This window comes from Mizuhopecten yessoensis, unplaced genomic scaffold, assembly GCF_002113885.1.
Source record: "Mizuhopecten yessoensis strain PY_sf001 unplaced genomic scaffold, ASM211388v2 scaffold9385, whole genome shotgun sequence".
Classification (NCBI taxonomy): domain Eukaryota; kingdom Metazoa; phylum Mollusca; class Bivalvia; order Pectinida; family Pectinidae; genus Mizuhopecten; species Mizuhopecten yessoensis.
In genome coordinates, this window is record NW_018408021.1 from 390,485 (window position 1) to 413,769 (window position 23,285).

Genomic DNA, 23,285 nt, shown 5'->3' on the forward strand with positions numbered 1-23,285 from the left:
AAGATTGAGACAGATTAAAGCGAATTATTATGACGTGCCTGATATGAAAACATAGTTCTGTATATCAACGTGAAACTGGACTATACTAAGAAATTGTTTTATTTAATACTATTTTCAATAATTTCTGATTATTTAGCTGTATACAAATGTTTTTAGAATTCAATATTTTACCTTTCATTGTTTTGTTTGGTCTATTGAACTTTGAACTAACTCTGTAAATAGTTATTTACGCCTTTGTATCTAAGGGAAATGCGTGCGAATCGATTCATACATTTTGTATCTGTAATTTAAAGATATCTCCAGCGGGCCAGAACCACATACCTTTCTAATGAGGTATCGCCAACCAAGGCACCAGAAACAGAAGGTTCAAAGGGGTAGGGATACATATTTCCAGGTGTAGTATCCAAATTAGTGCATACTGATTAATAAATAACTGACAAAGATAACAATCGATTTATTTTCTTGAAACAATCCCAAGTTCATTTAGTGTAAATTATGGTAAAACGGTGGTCCTGGAAGGTCAGTGTCCCTCCCATACTAGGCACACTCCTTAAAAGCGCAAGGACTTTCCCTCCAGGCATATCTGACGGCAGACAGGGGTACGTGACCACAAGGACTTGTATCAAGGGTAATGGACGATACATCATGTGACGTGATGGGTGCCGGTTGCCATACTCCATAGTTTAAGTTGCATTCACGATACGAACAACACACCTGAAATCCATTAAACATAGTATAGACAAGATACAATATATTTATCGTACAGAACGCAACAAGATATTTAAATAGTTAAAACAAAAATGCCACTAATTTTTTTTATTTTTTTTATGGGTCTTTTCACAACGTGAATGCTGCTTCGTCACTCTGTAAAAATAATCTACATCTGCTACAGCCTATAAGCACAAACATACATGTACGCATACACAACTCTCACAGAGGCACGTCCTTCAATGACCTCAGCTGTTGGAAGGACATTAAAGCCTGTACCAATAACCAAACATAATGTCCTTCCAACAGCTAAGGTCATTGAAGGACGTGCCTCTGTGTGTGTTGTGTATGCGTGCATGTATGTTTGTGCTTATAGACTGTAGCACATGTATATTATTTTTACAAATTGATTGTAATTGTAAAGTGGCGAAACACAAGACAAGATATTTAAATTGAAATTTATAAATATTAGATTAAAATGTAATGTATTAAGAAAAGTTTGTTTTCTGTATTTATACATGGTAGTTTGTATTAATTAGCTACGGATTATATCTACATAGTGGACAAAATACGCTTATCCTTCTGATCTGATTCTGAACAACGGTATTGAAAAAAATCTACATGTGCTACAGTCTATAAGCGCAAACACACATGCACGCATACACAACACACACAGAGGCACGTTAGCTATTGGAAGGACATTATGTTTGGTTATTGGTACAGGCTTTAATGTCCTTCCAACAGCTGAGGTCATTGAAGGACGTGCCTCTATGTGTGTTGTGTATGCATGCATGTATGTTTGTGCTTATAGACTGTAGCACATGTAGATTTTTTCAATACCGTTGTTCAGAATCAGATCAGAAGGATAAGCGTAATTTGTCCACTATGTAGATATAATCCGTAGCTAATTAATACAAACTACCATGTATAAATACAGAAAACAAACTTTTCTTAATACATTACATTTTAATCTAATATTTATAAATTTCAATTTAAATATCTTGTCTTGTGTTTCGCCACTTTACAATTACAGTCGGTCTTTTGCGGTACATACGTAATCTCTAAAACAAATCAACATTATTGAGGCGAAATATCGATGTTGCGATTTTTTCCCCGATTCCGTAAAGTTTGAAACACCGCAGTTTGACAAGATTTACATTCTTAAAGTGAGAATCAGTGTATAAGTGAAATAAAAAAAAAGTTGGACCAATAAATTATAACTTATACTTGTATAGCACACAGATACTTAACATTTTCCAATACGGTCATAATGGCGACCGCAAGTTTTGCTTTCAGGTAAGTCAATATGCATCTCTTGAACCAAACGTGTTGTAAGTTTACCCCTCAGCAATCGATACGTATATAATTATTGGTTCTATGTCATTCAAACATATTACTCAATTGAGGGAAGTAATATGTCCTGTCCCCTGATAGAAACAAAATCAAGCTAATTCAAATTGGTATTTTACGTTTCACTGCTTGACATTCACTTCACAATTGATATTGGTAAGGTCTTGGCAGTTTGCTGTGAGTAAGATATGACAGGGTGAAATGTCATGCTAATTAATGGCTACACGTTACATGTATGACAATTCAGTGAGTTGGTACTTAAGTGTTGCCCCATCATCCGTATAAACCGTCTTCAAATGACCTTGGCTTTTTCGAAACCATAGAAATCCAGCAGTACCAACTCAATAGTATTCCGTTTAAACGGGAAAAAAATCCTAGAACGATTTGTTTTTGACTGCCTAAGGGAGTGCCACATGTACGTTAAAACAGATAAACAAATGCTAAAGTCCGCAGAAAAAGACATAAACTTCAGCTTTACAATTCACTTGATCCCAACAAAGTTAACATCTCAGAAAATATTTTAGGTGAAGACTAAGACTGAAAAACAAAAGACACATTTGTTTCTTTGGGGTTAAAGTCCTCGCAACAGCCAGGGTCATATAAGGATGGGTGTCTAGGGAGGTACAGCCTAAAACAGAAAGTAAATAGAAAAACGACAAGACAAGAAAGTGTTGCAATCGGGGCAGCTAATCATATTTTGGGTTCTTCCATGTCCCCTTCCTTGAAGACACGGCCCCATAAGTCACCCTTTTCGATACTTTGTCTATTCTTGATTTCTTCATTGTCCCCTAAATGGAAGACAAGGAAGAAACCACCCCAGATACTGCGGGGGCCCATATTAGTCGCCTCTTTCCATCATGTAGTGGGAAACAGCAGGCCTTTTGTTTTCCCGAACATGCTAGGATTAAAAAAAAACACGTACCTCGAAATTAGTTACATTAGCATTCACCCTAATGGGGGTTCGTCCCTGGTCATATTCTATATTAAGAGAGTGACCAGTCACATGATAATTTGATGGGTAAGGACCCTGGTACTCCAGCCCAGACTGGTGGTACGCCACACCGAGAGCTGACAAGGCCAGACGGGATGCTACGTCATGCTTGAATCGGGGATGTATTCTGGAATGTAAGAAAAGCAATTATTCATTAAATGTTTTATGTTGAACAGCGCAGACCAAATTTTGTTTGGACCACTTTATGAATGATTTCGTGTATAAATAAATAGTACAGTACTTTTGCAGTCCACTATTTTACAACAAAAACAGAGGATATCCACTGGAAATTTTCAGATTTAATCAACATTCAAGATCAGATGGTACAAAATAAAGGCAAAATACTAATGATTGCTCTCTATAAGGTACAATTTAGAAGTACCTTACACGTACAACCGAAACGCTATTATATTTGGTTGAATAACATACATTCTATTTACGTTTTTAGTCTTGTCTTAACTTTGTACATTGAGTTGTTAAAGTCGCGCCATTTTTAGAAGTCAAAAGCATTCATTGTGATAATATGTTTGCAGAATCGAACATAAATATCAACATTAGTATCAGTAGTTTTCAGAGCATTGCTGGCTGTCTGGATGTTGCCTTACGTTCCGTAAGGAGATTTAAAGTCTGGAAGATCCATAGCCACTGCCATAAATGTATTTGGCATCTTTGCGTTTGGGACCTTCCCGTAGGCTGCTGTCTGGGTCCATCTCATCCACGCAAAATAGGTTCCGTTCGTACCATTGTGGTTCCCTGCAAGCTAAAAACGTTTCCTATGTTAAAAAGCGTTCATACGATGTACATCTACAGAAACGTTATAGTATATAACCAGACGATCTTACCAAAATAAATTAAAAAACCCCCAAAAAGTCTACCACACAACTGTTTTACATTCTTTGAACAGCTTGGGTCACAAACGCTAAACAAAACGAGAGCAAAGCTACACTTAACAATATATTAAGAGCCAACCTATCCCACGTAAACAACAGTAAACGCCACATTATAAAAAACAACCTGTCATATTAAGAACAGCAGTAAGCACCACCTTATCAAACCAACAATGACCAGAGAGCGCCTTGTTATAAAACGAACTTGTCCCACCTAAAACAAAAGTAAGCGGCAAAGTATAAAACCAGCCTGTTCCACACTGAAAAGTGGGCACCTTATTATAGAAACAACAACTTGTTGCACACAAAACAACGGTAAGCGCTTTATTATAAAACCAACCGGTCCGACATAAAACCAACAGTAAGCGCAAAAGTATAAAACCAGCCTGTCCAACACTGAACAGTGGGCACCTTGTTATAGAAACAACTTGTTGCACACAAAATAACAGTAAGCGCTTTATTATAAAACCAACCGCTCCCACACGAAACCTACAGTAGGCGCCATAGAGGAGAGTTGTCTACCTTAATGGTGTTACAGTGGCTCAAAACACTCTGTGCATTTTTCACCAAACTCCACATTTAGTTAGAGTCTACAGCTGTGAATCGCTACCTAAGCCCATGTAACATTCCAGAGCATACAAGACTCATCAAATTGTTATAATGGACACTATTTCTAGAGAAGCCAATGTGCACTAAGCTTAGCCAGCGACAACAAAGGCAGTGTTACCTGTGCTAGAGCCCAGACAACCTGGCTAGAAATCGCACAGGTAAGGCTACAAATAAAACACAGCAAATGGGTACAGGTGAACTGTCAGTGGAGCGTGGGTCCCACGAAGAGATTAAGGACATGCCTCAGTCAAAGGATGACTGTATTGACAAAAATCGTAGAGGCGATTAAAGGGGAACATAACATTGCAAAGTGTACAGGCAATGGGTCACAAGCCCAATTAACGCCTATGCAAAGTAATCAGGAAATACCTAATGTGACTACAGTTATTCTTTGGGCTTCCAACTGCAAGAGAATGTGCATAGTCAATCAAAATGCAAATATTATTGCAAAATCCGGAGTGACTTCACCCAGAGTACAGGAACTACTAGACTTTGCCGGCCGCGACAAGGACATAAATACGAGTGACATACAGGAGGTTTTTGTAATCCTCGGCACCAACAACGTGTCAGGAAATAAAGGTGATGCAGAAACTGTGGAAATAGCATTTGCAAAAGCTGTGGACAGTACCAGACATTTCTTTCCAAACGCACATGCGTACATTTCCGTTACACTACCACGGAGAGAACAGTCCAAGCATTTACAAACCTTAAACAATACAGCAAAATGAACTCATTTATGCAGAAATGGTGTAAAAATGTAGAGCGAGTGATCTACATGTACTTAGAAATAGACAAACTATTCCTTAATAAGGATGTCCCTATCAAAAGGCTCTATGACCTGAATGACACTCAGGGGGTTCACAATAGTTCTCAGGGAGCAGAAATGATTGTGGCATCCTACAAGGGAATTTCAGAACAAAGTAACAAGAAGTGACATTTCCATGGACAACCCTCCAGATGCCAAACAGGTTCGATGTGGTAAGCATTCATTTGAAAAATGATAAGGTATTGAGAATATTACTTTTCCAATGATTTTCTATGGCTCTTTTAATATACACCATCAATGTTAATGGTCTTAATAATTCTGGAAAACTAAGAAATTTATTTTAATGGTTTCGGAAAATTGAAGCAGATACATTTTATGCCAAAGAAGTTCATTGTGGTGATAAAAGTAATATGCTTAAATAGAAAAGAGAGTGGAATGGGGAATGTGTTTTCTCAAGAGGTACATCCTCTTCTAGAGGAGTTGCAATATTAGCTAAACGTGGTTTAATTTTAAAAACATTATGTATTGAAACTGACAAAGAAGGTAGATATATTATTTTAATTTTTGAGCATGAAAATGTGAAAATAACTTTATGTAACATATATGCACCGAGTGATACTAAAAGTAAACAAGCATTCTTTAATGCAATACGACAGAAACTGTCGACAGAAAAATATTAAAACAATTCCATTATAATGGGTGGTGATTTTAATTGTGTCTTTAATAAGAATTTAGATAGAAATATAACTGTACCTCCTTAAAAGCAGAGGGTGGGAAGCTAGAGCTAAACAAAATAATCCAGTCAGTGGAATTAGAGGATGTTTGGAGAAGGAGAAATCTGGATAAAAGACGCTTCACATTTAGGGGAAACAATAAACAATCAAGAATAGACAACATTTTAATTTCTACTTATTTAGACAGTAAAGTTTCTAAAACAGATATAGAGTTCTGTCCCTTTACAAAAGGTGACCACTACGGCGTGCGTTTTATTAAAATGATAGGATACTGCCAGGATACTGGAAAATGAATAGAAACGTCATAAAAATGATATATTCGAAGAAATATTTACCAAATTCTGTAATGAATGGAAAAACAGAGATAATCGTTTTGCATCAATTAATGGATGGTGGGATATTACTAAGACAAAAATAACAGATACATGTATATTTGTAAGTAAACAACTTAATGTTAAAAATGAAAAAAAAAATAAACATCATGAAAAAGAGTTAAAAAATACTGATGGTAATCCTGAAACAACAAAACAACTAGAAAACCAAATCAGCTCGTACTATGAAATTAAGGCAAACGCTGCTTTGGTAAGAAGTAGGATAAAATGGTATGAAGAAGGTGAGAAATCCACTAATTATCCACAAACAGTGGGTCTCAATTAAATGTGAAGACGGAAGCTATACAAAAGATATAAACGATATACTTAAGGAACAAGTAAAGTTTCATAGCAATCTGTTTACTACTGAAATAGATGTTGACGAAGCAAATAATCTACTACAGAATGTAGAGGCATCTATTGCAAATGAGGTAAGAACTGACTATGAGAAATTGCCTATTTAAAATGAAATGTATTCGTCCATTAGAAATTTGAAAGCCAACCGATCACCTGGTATGGATGGTATTATTGCAGAGTTTTATCAAACTTTCTGGAATTTAATAAAGCACCAATTTACTAATGTTATAATAATTATATTCCAAACAAAAGAGCTATTGTCATCTCAATATAGGGGTTTGACAATCCTTTTTTACAAACAGGGAGAAAGGGAGGGCATCCAAAATTACAAAAATTTAACCAAAATTCTTGCAGGACGCATTAAAAGGGAACTTTAAAATATTATTCATAGCGACCAGAAAGGATTTGTAAAGGGAAGAAACATAGAAGTATCGAGAACTCCAATGAAAAAAATAAAGGTGGAAGTATTGTTTTTTTAGATCAACAAAAGGCATTTGATCGGATGGAATGAGAATGGGTAGAAATGTGTCTTAAAAAAAATGGATTTGGGAAAGCAATTATAGAATGGTTAAAAATGACATATAAGCAATCATCTAGTCACATCCTTACAAATGGCTTCATTTAAAAACCATTTAAGTTATCACAACCCGTAAAACAAGGGTGTCCGATAGCACCGTTGATGTATACCCTCCAAGCTGAACCCATGGCATGTTCTACTAGGAAAAATATAACAATAAAAGGAAATGCTATTCCATATAGTACAAATGGAAAAATTGAAGCAAAAATTGATGTTTGCCGACGACTCACAATTATTTGCTGGGAATGAAAATTCTATTCCATTAAGTTTTAAACCAATACGAAAAGGCATCTGGTCCCAAAATAATTAAGAAAAAACCCCAAAAGGTATGTACATAGGTACATGTACATGGAAACAGAGACCTCCTAACTTTAAGGAAATTACTTGGGTAGAGAGAGTAAAGGCTCTTGGGATAATGCATGGTTATGGAATAAACACGGATGAAATTTAGGAAGATAAAATAAGAAAAAATTAATCAACCATATATTGTCGGAAAAAACCGAAATCTTTCACTTCAAGGAAAAATTCTTATAATAAAATCATTAATACTCTCAATTATCAGCAATGAAGTATCACAAACAATCATACCAAAGATACATAAAATCACCATAAACATTTTTTTACACATACTTATGGAACTATAATGTAAATAAAGTTGCAAAAGAAACATGTTATATAGAAATTGAAATTGATGGATTAAATATGATTGATTTTGACTGAATGGAGACGTTAAAGGGTATTAAAAGTATATTCAATATCATTCACTCAATATTACAAAGCTGTATGCGTTGGGGGAAATACTGGCTTCAACAATATGATTCTACCTTCTTTTAGTGTAAATGTAACACTACAAAATCACTAGAATTACAAAATATTCAACAGTTCTATAAGATCTCTCTTCAATGTTGGCAGGTTATGCTAAAACAACGTTCGGTCAAAACAAAAAATGAAATACTTAATCAAATACATGTATCACATTAAAAAAAAATCGATGTTCTGAAAAACTGGACAAAATCAAATATAATGAAAACAAAAGACATATGGAGTGAAGAAAGAAATAATTTTATAAATTCTTAAGAATTATTGGAGAAGTTACGATTCAAAGATAACTGGATATCAGAATTCTCCATAGTCAAGAAGGCAATTTCTTCATGTAACAATTGGTTACAAGAAATAAAACCAATTAACCATGATACTCCAGAAATTGAATAGTTGTAACTGATGAACTAAACACTAAAATAAATAAAAACGATGAAGTAATAGATCCGAATCGATTAAAGAATAAAATATTGAAAGAACTAATTTGGAATAAGAACTATTATCCCAAATCACAAAATGGTTGGGATGCTGTATATCATAATAATGACATAGATTGGGTTAAAATTTGGACTTCTTTGAAGTCATCTATAGCAAACAGGAAATGTAACGACTGCCAATAGAAATGCTTACATAATATTATTTCTACGCAGGCAAAATTATCTAAAATGAGACTGTCAAATGGTTTATGTACACTTTGTCATTTAGTTCAGGAAAATCAAATTTACTTATTCTTCAGATGTAATAAAATAACAGACATTTGGAAGACAGTTGACTCATTAATAAACAAAGCCTTACAGAAATATCAAATTAAAATCAAATATACCAAATAACTGAGAAAGTTGTAATGTTAGGAAGCTGTAATTTAAACCAAGAATATAATGCAATAATCAATTTGTTTGTCTTTACTACAAAGTGGCACATATGGAAAGAAAAAAATAAGATAATAATTGTTGACGAATATGAAGTTGCTGACTTCACACAGCATATTTTAAAGTGTATAAAACAAGAACTAAGGTTCACAATCAATGCAATTGAAAGCGTTCAAAGATACCAACAATTGTGGAATAAGTTACAAGCAATTTTTTCAAATTGAATTGAAATCAATGTAAGAGAAATTAAGTGGAAGGAAAGAAAATGATAAGAGAAAAAATGGACAGAGTGAGGAAGATGAGCGTACAAAATAGAGAGAGTCGGATAATGAAGATGCTGCATGCACTATTTACACGGATTAGGCCAGGCCTTATCCTGATATTCCCTATTGTATTCGGGATAATAAACTATAAAATAAAAAAAAAAAAAATCATATCAGCAGAAAGTCAAGACTTTATCATAGTCATAATAGAAAAAAATAGGATGCTAGCAATATTAATTACATACAATTTAACATTAGTTTTTGTTAAGATGAACACCAAAGTCGGATCCAAAACTGTCAAACAACAGACATATCGATCTCTTGTAAGACCTTCCTTAGAGTATACCTGTTCTTCCTCGGACCCACACACCAAATCAGACATAAACAAAGTTGAAATGGTTCAACGTAGAGCAACCCGTTATGTCTCCAACATGTTTAGGAACACATCCAGCGTTGGCGACATGCTAAACACTCTAGAATGGCACTCTTTAGCTGATAAAAGAAAAGATCAAAGGCTTACTAATCTCTACAATATTAAAAATGACTTCATAACTATAAGGAAAACTCAACGCGGAGAATGAAGATGATGCATGTACTAAGTACAGGGATTAGACCAGTCCTCATCCTGGTATTCCCTATTGTATTCGGGAAAATAAACCATAAAATAGAAAAACAAATCATATCAGCAGAAAGTCAAGACTCTATCATAGTCATAATAGAAAAATTAAAAATGACTTGGTAACTATAAGGAAAACTCCACTCATTCCACTAAATCGCCTCTCCCGCGCACCATTCCCATCAAAATTCTTACCAAATACCATCTTGCAAAATACAGTGTAGAAAATTTTCTTTTTTTCCAAGAACTAATTCCGACTGGAACACCTACCGCGACATATCACCTCTATTGATTCTCTTGATTCCTTCAAATTAGCACTTTCTCACATTTATTAGACCTCTTGTTATTCAGGTTTTTACAGTTTTTAACCAGCGTAGCTCTCTCTCTTGCAAATTATCTTCTATTTGTTGAATATTAAGCAGTATCCAATAGACAAAAACAGGATTCTGTAATGATCATAAAAGAGAAACGGAAATCCATAGTCAGGCATCTTTCATCGGGGAGTAAGGTTTGTGTTATAAATAAAACATGTACCGGGGAGTTAGGTTTGTGTTATGTATAAAACATGTACCGGGGAGTTAGGTTTGTGTTATGTATAAAACATGTACCGGGGAGTTAGGTTTGTGTTATGTATAAAACATGTACCGGGGATTTAGGTTTGTGTTATGTATATTACCGGAAGTTAGGTTTGTGTTAAATATATTACTGGGGAGTTAGGTTTGTGTTTTATATATTACCGGGGAGTTAGGTTAGTGTTAATCATATTACTGGGGAGTTAGGTTTGTGTTATATATATTACCGGGATTTAGGTTTGTGTTATATATGTTACCGGGGAGTTAGGTTAGTGTTATATATTTTACCGGGGATTTAGGTTTGTGTTATATATATTACTGGGGAGTTAGGTTTGTGTTATATGTATTACGGGGGAGTTAGGTTAGTGTTATATATGTTACCGGGGAGTTAGGTTAGTGTTATATATTTTACCGGGGAGTTAGGTTAGTGTTATATATTTTACCGGGGATTTAGGTTTGTGTTATTTATATTACTGGGGAGTTAGGTTTGTGTTATATATATTACCGGGGATTTAGGTTTGTGTTATATATATTACCGGGGAGTTAGGTTTGTGTTATTTAAATTAATGGGGAGTTAGGTTTTGTGTTATATATATAACCGGGGAGTTAGGTTAGTGTTAAACATATGACTGGGGATTTAGGTTTGTGTTATATATGTTACCGGGGAGTTAGGTTAGTGTTATATATTTTACCGGGGAGTTAGGTTAGTGTTATATATTTTACCGGGGATTTAGGTTTGTGTTATATATATTACTGGGGAGTTAGGTTTGTGTTATATATATTACCGGGGAGTTAGGTTAGTGTTATATATTTTACCGGGGATTTAGGTTTGTGTTATATATATTACCGGGGATTTAGGTTTTTTATATATATATTACCGGAGATTTAGGTTTGTGTTATATATATTACCGGGGAGTTAGGTTAGTGTTACATGTACATGTATGCATACATATCTTACCGGGGATTTAGGTTTGTGTTATGTATATTACCGGGGAGTTAGGTTTGTGTTATTTATATTACTGGGGAGTTAGGTTTGTGTTATATATATTACCGGGGAGTTATGTTAGTTTTATATATATAAATTATCGGGGATTTAGGTTTGTGTTATGTATATTACCGGGGAGTTAGGTTAGTGTTATATATATTACTGGGAGTGAGGTTTGTGCTATATATATTACCGGGGATTAAGTTTTTCCATTCTTTTGAAACAACAACAAAAACACACAAAAAACTGTAAGCGCCATAGAATAATACCAACCTTTGTCACACTGAACAACGGTAAGCGCAATATTACAAAAATGAAAGGTTCCACAACACTGTACGAAAGGGTATGACAATGAACCACAGTAGATATTAGCAACAGTAAACGCTGTATTATACTAATTACGATTACGAATTGGTACGAAACAGAAAAATCCAAGTACCATTGTATAGAACCGAACGAGTCTAAAAGGTACCTCATTGTACATAATTAAACGAGGCTGTATCAGAAACAAATATGCAACAAAAACGACATCCGAACACGATATTAACTATTGCTGTCAAACCTTTATTTCATTTGCAAGGAGCTTCTTTATTTTAAACAATATCATTATATCACCCTTTCAGTTTTAAGGACACTAAACTAACACTCCCGGTAAACGCATATCAGTAAGCAAGGGGAAAGTTCGACCAGAACTCTTGCTCCACTGGAGTTGGACGGTTATCGAGGCAGTTTTCACTGAAGATCCACTACATACCTGTACGAACCCAAATGGAAAGCTAGGGGATGTCGTGTGAAGCGAAGCGTCACTGAACTTATGCCTCCAGTCAGCGATCATGGCAGGGAACTGACATGCATATTTTCCGGGATTTGGTGTGTTAGATTCACCTTTAGTAACACACATACGAAGTATTACTTGAAGGAAAGAAAATGGTATACTGATTGATTGTTAATGATTCCGCCAACTGATTAAGAAAGTAAGAAATTAGTTGTGAAGGTTAGAAAAAGATAGGTATTCTCAAAACTGACCCATTTCTCCTTACCAATGATTAACCCTTCCACCACTGTAGACCATAATGGACTCATCCAGATCAATGCATGGTAGAGTTTATTAAAGTTACATAGTGGTGAAAGGATTACGGAGGCAGTTTTGCTGAAAACATCGAAATATGCAGGTGACTAGTAAACTTTAATAACTATTCACACCATGGGCAAATTTAAGGAATATAACATTGTCAATATGACTTAATATTTAGTGAAGACGTAACAAATCTAGCTAACAAACCTTGGTACCAAATCGTGCCGTATATTGTGTTCCTTAGCAAGGGGGAGATCATGCCATTCCACAGTCCCGAGTTAGCAATATTGTTCGCTCTACAAATGAAACGCCAAGTTAAACAAATAAGTTCGCAAAATAATGTATTTAACACCTCATATTAAAAAAACAAGAAGCAAAAATGAAAAAAACTAATTAAAGCAAAATAGATACTATTCGCAGTACAAATTAAAGTTAGTTAGCAACGTAATGACTAAGCAAGAGTTATGTCGAGCCTGAAACAACATGACGGAACATTTACAAAACATAATTCATCAAAAGGAAACGGAAAGACCAAAGGTTAAAAACTGCAGTGTAAGTACACTGCGACATGAAATAATGTTTGTCTCGAATCCTGTCCGACATCAGTGAGTCGAATTGTAAAAACGTTTATTGTTAATATGTTACATGTACCATCATGAAATTAAAAATAAAACACTTTCTTTTCAAAACTTATTTTGCAACTCCTCAAGATAAAGTAAAGTTTCAATTTGTTCATTATGACAAAGAGGATTTGAAGATAAATGAAACGGTCAATAATGTTTATTAAAACTTGAAATAAGACACTTATTGATTGAGTTACACACTCTTTTAGACCGTTATTGTTTTACTGGATTTTATGTTAAACATATTAACGTATGCGCTTGACAAAGTCAAAAACGTGTTTCGGTTCCAAGTAGTCTGTTTCATCTGAAATTGTATTTTATATTACCAAAAAGATGTCCATGCAATAGTGTGTTTTTTTCAAAATGATAAAGAATCATTATTTTATGGTGACTTATCTTTATTTTAATGGTTAACCTACGTATAATATCTATATCATATACTTCAGTACCGTCACGAGGTTACGTGTACTGGTAATTAAAAGATAATTTTACAAATAGAAAGGATGATGTCTCGCCTCAGAATACGCAACAAGTATTCCATCAACTGCTTGGTTAAGTCCTGGTACATGTATCACCTTTAATTTCCTTGTAATTATTGCAACGTGGTATGCAATGGTCAGATTTGCATTAGATTTTCACATTTATATATGTCGCACTATAAAGTCGGCATTAGTTCCGCGCTATCACAACGAGACAAACACGAACATATCGCAGCCTCCCAAAACACACACGCATACACTACACGTATGCATCTTGTACACAGAGGAGGCCGTCCTTAAATGTCCATAGCTATTAATAGGACGTTAAACAATAATAAACCAAATCAAAATATATATGTATATATATACTCCCCAAAAAAACAAAATACAAAATGATAAAAATTGATAATTAATTAACATTACAGTTTTGTTACACTGTCAACTTGATCACCATTACTTGGTTATTTGTGAAATGATTGTAATAGTTCTATACTTACTATGTGTCGCATACATTGGATTATGAAACTCACCTTTTTCGCGATGAACATTGGCTAAGAGCGTCAGGTGAAGACCACAACTCGATTTTCGTCCCACCAAAATTTGATTCTATCAATCCGATCGGATATCCAAACTGTGAGGACAGACGCTTTCCAAACAACCAGCATACAGCGGAAAAGCTTGTCAGGGACGCTGTTGGGAATGTAGATGTGAATCATTTGAGAGGATGTTTATAACAGGCTAAACGTCCCGCAAACCCAGATATTGTTCAAGGTCAATGAATGATCAACAAATTGTAAAATCACGCAAAGTCATATAAATGACATTGAACATGTTTCTTTTTTAATTGTCAATTGTTAATTGAGTTACTTCACATTGATAATAAAAAAGAACGAAAGAGGTAAATTAACATTGATAAATCAGATGTTTTTTATTACATTGATTCAGATAATAAGAAATAGTGGTTCCTCAATGATTGTACATACGTAGTTGGTTATCATGTTTATCCAACTAAAGTTACTTAGTTTTCGAATTGTATCAGGAGGTGTAAAGAGTGCTATAACAATTTGAAAATTAACTTAAAGAGTTAGACAAAAATGATAATCAACCATATATCATGTTTGTCTAACTCTCTTAAGTTAATTTTCAAATTGTTATAGCACTCTTTACACCTCTTGATACAATTCGAAAACTAAGTAAAAAAACTCACAATCCCCCCCCCCCCCCCCCCCCCCCCCCCCCAACACACACACACACACACTTAAAGCGTTTTATCAGAGCCTCGAATTAGAATTATTATTATTATCATATTAATGTTCCAGAAACCCAACCCATGTTCTTTTTTGTAAACACTATTCTTGTTTCCGATCACGGAAACAATCGCCATGAACTATGACATTACAATAGCAGATGACTTCGCAAAGCATTGTTACTTGACGTCATAATTAGAAGATTGACCGATGAAATTTCGTTCGTGATGCTACTCACTAGTGGGTTACCAAAAACTGTTTACCAACTCCCAGTACAAATGAGTCGGGAGGTAGAAAACTTTAAGTGTTTTTTAGAGAAAATCTGTGTACTTTCTTTTGAATATAATGTCGAGATTGACATCATTTGAAGACACTATATCCTTTATCAGTTTTTGATGGTTTTTGAACTGAAAATAATTATACAAACACTCTTTAGCATACAAAAAATAGGATTTTCACGGAGCCAATCTAAAATTGCCCGAAACTAATATCACATTATATATCGGTACAACTCTATACATATAAGTGTCGGTCTTCAACTACATGCCTTCATATCATACCTAATGCATGATTTCAACAACTACCAATAATGTTTGATTGTAATTGTTAAATGTAAAATGTTGGTTTCCCCTGATCGATTGTTCGTGTTTTATTTTCAAAAATTGTTAATCAAGATATATATAATTATGTCTGTACCAGTTTTTGGTTTTGCCGGATTTGATGTCCAATGAACAACTAAGGTAATTTAAGGACATGTTTCCATGTGTGTTGTGTATGCGTGTGTGTGCTGGAGTTTCTTCCTTGTAATAGCGCGAGTCCGATTCCGACTTTATAATGATTCCTCACGGAAATATCATACCAAAGGCATCCAGCGCAGCATTCCTCCCAGTCACATCATATTGACAACGGATGAACCAGTTGTTGTCATTACCCTAAATGCTTAATGTTAATCAGAGAATAACAACTACTATTAAAAGAACTTTGTATGGCCCGGCCTGGGGACAGAACCCTTTGACTTCCTCACCTTGGTAAACATTCAACATGAAAGCCTAACAAAACAAAACCAGTGATGTATTGGAGATGAGTTTAGAAAATAATCATACAAGATAGCTTTATCCTGTAAAGTGTAGGCAAACAACGAAAATTGACATTTCGCAGCGTTTTTGACCATTTCCCGATCTATTGTTTCCGTAGTTACCAGTCTTGTAGACAACGGGGCAGGTGATTATGGGGTTAACATATACATTAAGATTATTACCAAACTCAGCGGGTTGACCCTGTTGTGTGCATTTTCGATTTTGTCTGAGGTCGTTCCAGTTTGTCTCTGTCGGTGGTTAATGGAGTTTTCGTTCAAGTTATGACTTGGTCTTTCATTTCGGTAGTGCCTCCTAGGCACCCGCTTTATTTGCCATTACACATAAAAATCCATCGGATAAAAATTGTAATAGGTAAAAGAGAAATATATTTGTCATTCATTTAAATATGAAGTATCAAGTTTATTCCACATTTAAATATATCAAATACAATTACGTAAAACTGGCCTTAAAGTATCATCCATTGAAATTGAAAAATCATTTTTCATATATTGTACTGCGTATTCCTGTCTTCGTATGCTCGTATAAAGAAGACATTTATTTAATGATTTTAGAGATGAAATTTTATTGCTTATTTTAAGGAAAAATTAAAGCATTTGAATGTTTTAAATGAAAACTTGAAATTACATATTGTAGCTTGTATTTGTAAATATACAAAAGAAATCGTCGGCAGCGATCACACAATAGATACAATGAAAACCATAATGTGTTCGTTCAAACGTACTTGTACAAGATTACTTGCGAATAAATAAAAAAAAATTGTGGTTTCAGTTATCTTCGGCTATTTCGACATTTTTGTTTGTATTACGGTCATTGACAATGTGAGTCATTTAGGGCAAATAATACTATTAAAAGAAATATTCACAAAAACTAATACAACCAGCAAAAAATTAAAATGGTAAAATGTGTAAAAGATGAAAAAAACATCAATAGCACACACATTGGTTATTTTGTTTTGTTTTTGTCATTTAGGGTGAAACAACACTGTATAAAGAAAGATTTGAAAACGTGAGGACTTCGAACTTGAAATTGGAAAAGTAAAAAGGTATACAAATGCAGGTTCATCAACAGGGAACGAGTTGGTTATAAAATATATCATTACTTGTTTTAAAGATCAATTGAGTGTAAATAATCATATATTGATAGCAAAGAAACTGTATCAAATAAGCTTTTCGTAAGCAGTGTATTATAGTCTGTCGGTTGTTTGTTTAAAATTAGCGCCTGCAAACATAAACTGTTAATGTTTAATCACATGCATACAAATAAGGTTGTATCTTTGTGTGACCTAGTTATGACCTAAGCACAGTCGCGAGAGGACAAATTCGGTTTGGTATTATTTTGTTTATCATACTGTTAACAGCTAAGGTAATATAAAGACGTGTCTACTATTCTATTATGGCCCTTTCCCCAGGGCACTGTTCTCTTATAGTGTTGTCTGAGGAGGTATAGTGCCCTAGCCGTTAGACAACACTATAAGAGAACAGTCCCCTCGGGAAAGGGCCATAATATATTTAGTACATCACAAGACTGTCATTTGACAATAAAAAGTAACATATTTCATAATGAACAACAAATGTCAATAAGATATGTAGATCTCCTTTTTTTTGTTGCGTATTCAATTCAGTCGTTTGAATCACCGCTAGGTCACATACGGTCCCCCTTTTCAGTAGGAAGTCTTTTAAGGACTGTGACGTCAAATGGTTTCGTCTGCTTCGTCTTTATGCATTGCTGAACCTCTGCGAAGCAATCGGCATTTCTGGTCCCGAAATTCGAAGCCATTTTGGCAGACGACAACTAACAATGAAGTGAAAGTAGAATATATATAGCGCACCCTAGGAGAAGGGGCGCAACTCTTAGCGCCACGCTACTTTTCCCGCCGTCTCAGCGGTTCAAAACAAAGGTACAGTGCCTGTCTCCAGGTATAGTTCCCGTTGTCAAGGGCGGATGCTAACTATACCAAATACAAGGGTAGTTTTCCAATAGCTTACTTAAAAATTATCATGTGATGTACTGAATGTGTTTAATGTATGCGTGCCTATGTTAATGTATGCTTGAGGCAGGGTATGTTGATGAATGCATCTCCTTGCGATTGCGCGGATCTGATGCTGACGTTACAGTGCTACCTCAGTAAGATACTATGCCACAGGTACCCAGAGCAGTATTCCACCTTGTCACATTATATTGACAAAGGGTTAACCTAAATGCCAAATGTTAAGTAGGGAATGACAACTATCATTGTTAAGGATTTTTGTATGTCCCGGACTGGGCAAAAGCTCAACAGAAAGGCAAAAAGTAAGGCATTGCCAAACAAGGCGCTAGGAAACACACTTATTTTTAGAAAGTAGAGATAAGACATAAAGTTCCCAAATGTTGCAATGTTGGCCACACACACACACATATTAAGACCCCCGCGCTAACATCCAGGCCAACAAGAATGATTAATTTAAGTTGCAAAAACTTGTTTCATAATTGTTGTAAAATAAATAAAGTTAATATTATGTTAAGGAAGGAGAGTATAGCTGCCTCTCTGCGGTCTGCTAGACCTGTTGCACATGAACTTACATTAGGTTGAATATAGCGCAAAATAACTTAATGTTATTTATTCAGGCCATTTATTTTCCTAATTTGTTTTCATAAAATTTGTCAGTACAGATTTAAAATCATTATCAGACAGTTTGATATCATTTGAGTGCACTGTGCTAAACACATTTTCGAAAACGAAAATCATTGTTTGGATCAAACACCGTGATAAGATAATAAATCACCAGTCCAGCTACTCCTTCGATTGCAAAAATGTCATATTCATCTTATCGATATCATTGACAACATCACACTATATTGTGGTCAGATACCTACATCTTGAAGGTTTTGCCCAGCTTGCGATGGTATGTGGATGAAAATCCCCCAGACTGGACGAAGAATGGTAATGGTTTGCCTTGAACACTCGTATATCTTGGTAGTTAGAGGCGTCCGCGTATTCAGAAGTGTCGTTGATAAGCTGTTAGTCAGAAAGAGACACGGATGTGAACATTTCTACCAAATGCGTACAGAGAGAGAGAGAGAGAGAGATTTGTATCAGCTTATTACAATAAAGATATTACCTTTAATGATTTAGGTAACGTTATGTCTGTATACCTATAGCTATAGGGGTTGTTATGTATTCACACAAAAAAACAGCCTTTCGATGAAGATAAATGAATACCTGTCTTCCATTCAAGCTAACAATTGTGTAGGTTTACAATATGACTTGCGCATTATTAGACATTTTATATTTTCAAGTAGAGACGTAATGACCATAACGGCAATTTTCTTTTCTTTGTCATCATATCAAAATAATGAAATCAATGTACTGACATCAATTTACTGAAAGTATATTAACTTAAAGACACCTAGGATTTGTTTTTTTTATATATTTACCTTACTTAGAGTAAATTCCATGTTGCTTTGGCCAGAGCACAACCACACATCACCAAACATTACGTCATGAAGAGTTATCGCCCCTAGACTTGACCTTGCGGTCAGGTTATATGGACCATAATGATGTGACGTCATAACTACCTTAACCATCCAAATCAGCCCGCCGTATGCATCATGAGTAACGTTACTATGAGCAACCTCATGACCATTTAATGAAACATGAACGGTATCGCCAAGCTTCGAAGACTTGCCCCATACAATTGTACCACGTGTTCCCTTCTGTAACACCACGTGGTCAGAGTATGAAGAGGCAAACGTAAACGTTGATTCGCATGCTGAAACAAGGAATGCAGCACATCGCGATTCATAAGATACGCAAAAATAAAATATTGGTAAAATTGTGGCAATCGTTTCCCAAACTACAACACTAGCCACGATAAAATTGTTTTACTATTTCATACACATCAAATCTGTTATTCGTGTGAAAAATGTTTTAGAAGACCTTAATAAAACCAAAATCAAACCAAATTTTCACAAATTTTACAATATTTTCTAAGAGCAACTCTCAATTTCATATCTCTGCAATATATAATATACATTTATCTATCAGCTTATCTACATTATAGTACGTGTGTCAACACCCGACTTAGTGAATCGTATGTCGCATTTCAAACTGACCTTGTAAGCAATGCCACTAAGTAAAACTTTTGAAAATCTTTTACGTTACACAGCATTCTTATGTTATGCATTAATAAGATGTAATACGTACACGTTATGCATAGGCTCAGACACACAATGAACAGTATTGTTTTCAAGTCCACCATATTGAACGGTCCTTTAACGGTCCTTTAACGTCAATCCATGTTATCAGTGATCGTGGAACAAAACTTGCCTTATCTCGAGTCCTAGCCATTCACATATGTCCTCTCATAGTTAAGAACCGTACGAGTTGAGTAAAATGGCCTGCTGTATCCAACTGTATGTAATCGTACGAGATGACTTATGGGGAACCCTATTCAAGGTGTTGTTTCCTTAAATTATTAAGACTTCTGTTCATTTCAATTCGTGTTTTTGGAACGTAAAAACCTCACAGCAACGATTTATTTTAACTGCATTATTACGTAAATGTCACGTAATTGTTTTTCCTTCCAATTTTATACAAAGTACGGGACCATTCGATAAAATGGTTTGATAAAACAAGACATAATGACTGTAACAATGATTAAAAACAAATATAACATCATATACAATCAAATGTGTTACACAAATTCTTCAAAACTGTAACGCACGATACATAAATAACTTAATTTAATTAAAAGACGGATTTCTTTAGGAATTGATACAAAGTATCAATGTTTGTAATCAATGAATTTAAATACTGTGGAATGTAACGCTTCTACAAAATCTCGAAATTTATCTACATGAAGCCAAAAGAGGTCACCTTTATGACTCTCAGTACACAACTCCGTTGTGTAATCGTAAGAGTTATCCGATATGTCATTGCACAATATTGTCACTCTTAAGGCAAAACAAATACAATATCAGAACAGATGATTTAGTATGTAATGCTAATATATTGGACAGCGTGTAATTAAATATCAGAGTTATACGCTGTAATGATATGCCTGTGTTATAACTCAAATGCATTGCCACTCACAATGAAATTGCGTTGTACCTCGAATTCAAACATAAAACAATATTTGCGCTTGGTTTTCTCTTCCGTAATTTAACAAACTGACATGTTTATGTCAAAATACATTTTTGTTCCACGGACAACCTGCACTGAAGAGGTCAAACTGTCATTTGTTATTATTTTTTGACCCACTGTATGGGAATTATCTCAACAATCATTATGTTTTTGTTTTAGTTTCATTCATTTATATGTCCACCGCACATCATAATTACAAATTCCTCCAACCATTATTTTGAAATTTCTATTGACATTAAAACAACCTCGGTCCTCCATCGTGAAGCTAAATTTCAACTACGTGAACTTCTACCTCTGTCATAACAACGGAATCCATACCTAGTAGTTCAGCAGCGTATCGTGCATCTACACCATGGAGAGTCAACAGAAAAACAATCAATGAAATAATTACATGCAAATGTTTGTCAAACATTTAATCCATAACAAGACACAAAACACTGACAGAGAATGATTGCTATGTTCGAAGCGACCTGCCGTTTCGAGTTTAACGACATGTGAAGAGGGGTAATTATAGTTATATTGTGTCGTTACACAGATACGATAAACAACTCGCAAATGCTTATTTGGTGTTGTATTTCTGTTGTAATGCTGCGCAAGGCACTAATTGGGATACAGTTATCAATTATAGCATTATACGGCGATGTGAGACAAGACTTTTTCTGGTGGTTGGTTTAACGTCCTCCAAACGAATATGATCATATCAAAAGGAGTGCAATGTACCTAGGGGGACAACGACAAAAAGAACGAGTAGATTAATGTGATAACGAGAAAAAGATTAAATCCTAAGATCAATTATTGTCTCTTTAATATCCCCTTAGCAGTACAATCTACAACCGAAAAAATAGTGTCAACAAAAAAGCAAAGGTGACTGAACTATGTATAGCTTAATTTATATCCTTGTTGAGGCTTTTTAGCAAAACATTTGAAGAAAGTTAGTTGTCTTGTCAAAATTCTAAGGGGGAATACTTCCGTTTATTATGCATTCACGTCAAATATTTGAAACATTTTAAGATATTGTTTCGGTCGAATAAGTTTACGATTTTACAAGAAAGCATTAAGAGATTACCGAAGTGTCGACAAACGCCTTAATTTGAACTAGAAGTCAATGCAATTATGGCAAAGTTGAGAAACTGTGAGGGAACTGACAACAATATACCCCCGCGTCATCTTATCTATGTTTTCCTTAGTGCCTCATATACATCTGGATGTTATGTACTTTCACTTTTCTAGGTTACAAAAGATATCCAGTTAACAGTAACGTAGCTCTTCAGCAGGAATTACATTTTCAAGGGCCATAACTGACTGAAAAACAATTGGATCGCACGTTCGTTTCTTTATGCACTTCTACATATTTATATATCTTCCCTGTGCAAAGTTACAAAACTATCCAACTGTTTAGGATAAGTTTCCCGTTCAAAGTTAGACGGACAGACAGTGTTATCATTATGTATCTACTTAGACGTCGATTGCGGGGGTGGGTGGTAAATATGAACAAAAGAAAAACGTTATGATAATTTCTTTTTGATAAGTAATGATCTTGTTTTTGTAACACCTTTCGATTAGTTGTGTTTTGCGCTAAACAACAGTGTAAAGAAAGATTAAAAATGGTAAAGGTCAAAATGAAACAACCATTAACGATGACCTCGAAAAAGAGCCTAGGGACATCCTAACTCGAACTTGTTCAAAGTAAGCCGGAGGCAAACATAACAGTGAAACCAAAGTTTGTTAAAAATACAGCCACGAGAGTGCTGAGTATGATATCCAGATGAATATAAGGAATATTAAGCTTTGCCTTAATCGGAACATGAACTCGGCAAATCTATAGCTAGTTGTATACATGATGTAATTAGTTAACAAACGTAGCTGTCGAATTGCCGGCGAATTTCTAGTTTCTACTTTATCAACAGACCTTGACCATTGTCGATGGTAAGGTCAATGCAAACATAAGTGAAGTTTAACAAAACATCGGTGAAGTAATTATAGCCGATAGAGTGATGACCCCAGGGGAAATGTAGGTAAGGACATAGTCCGAATTATTCTGACGTTTTATCGACTTTTTTCATATCGGTCTGTCGTCGATTAACGTCAGAACTCCGGCCCTCTATAATATGCGGGAAATATGCGACCCGCGCCCGGAGCGCACTTCAAACTATTATTTTAGAAACAAA

General features: G+C 35.0%; 1 protein-coding gene across 1 annotated transcript; it reads right to left on the bottom strand.

Annotated features, from left to right (window-relative positions):
- Nucleotides 1–449: 449 nt before the first annotated feature.
- LOC110457974 (sialate O-acetylesterase-like) lies at nucleotides 450–20,274 on the bottom strand. Its single transcript, XM_021509493.1, has 9 exons — nucleotides 20,179–20,274; nucleotides 19,410–19,744; nucleotides 18,849–18,990; nucleotides 14,182–14,341; nucleotides 12,757–12,845; nucleotides 12,229–12,359; nucleotides 3,655–3,809; nucleotides 2,981–3,176; nucleotides 450–714 (listed from the first exon to the last, which is right to left on the bottom strand). Exons 1-9 carry the CDS (start codon nucleotides 20,231–20,233, stop codon nucleotides 538–540), a joined length of 1,440 nt encoding a protein of 479 aa, XP_021365168.1. The 5' UTR covers nucleotides 20,234–20,274; the 3' UTR covers nucleotides 450–537.
- Nucleotides 20,275–23,285: the final 3,011 nt, after the last annotated feature.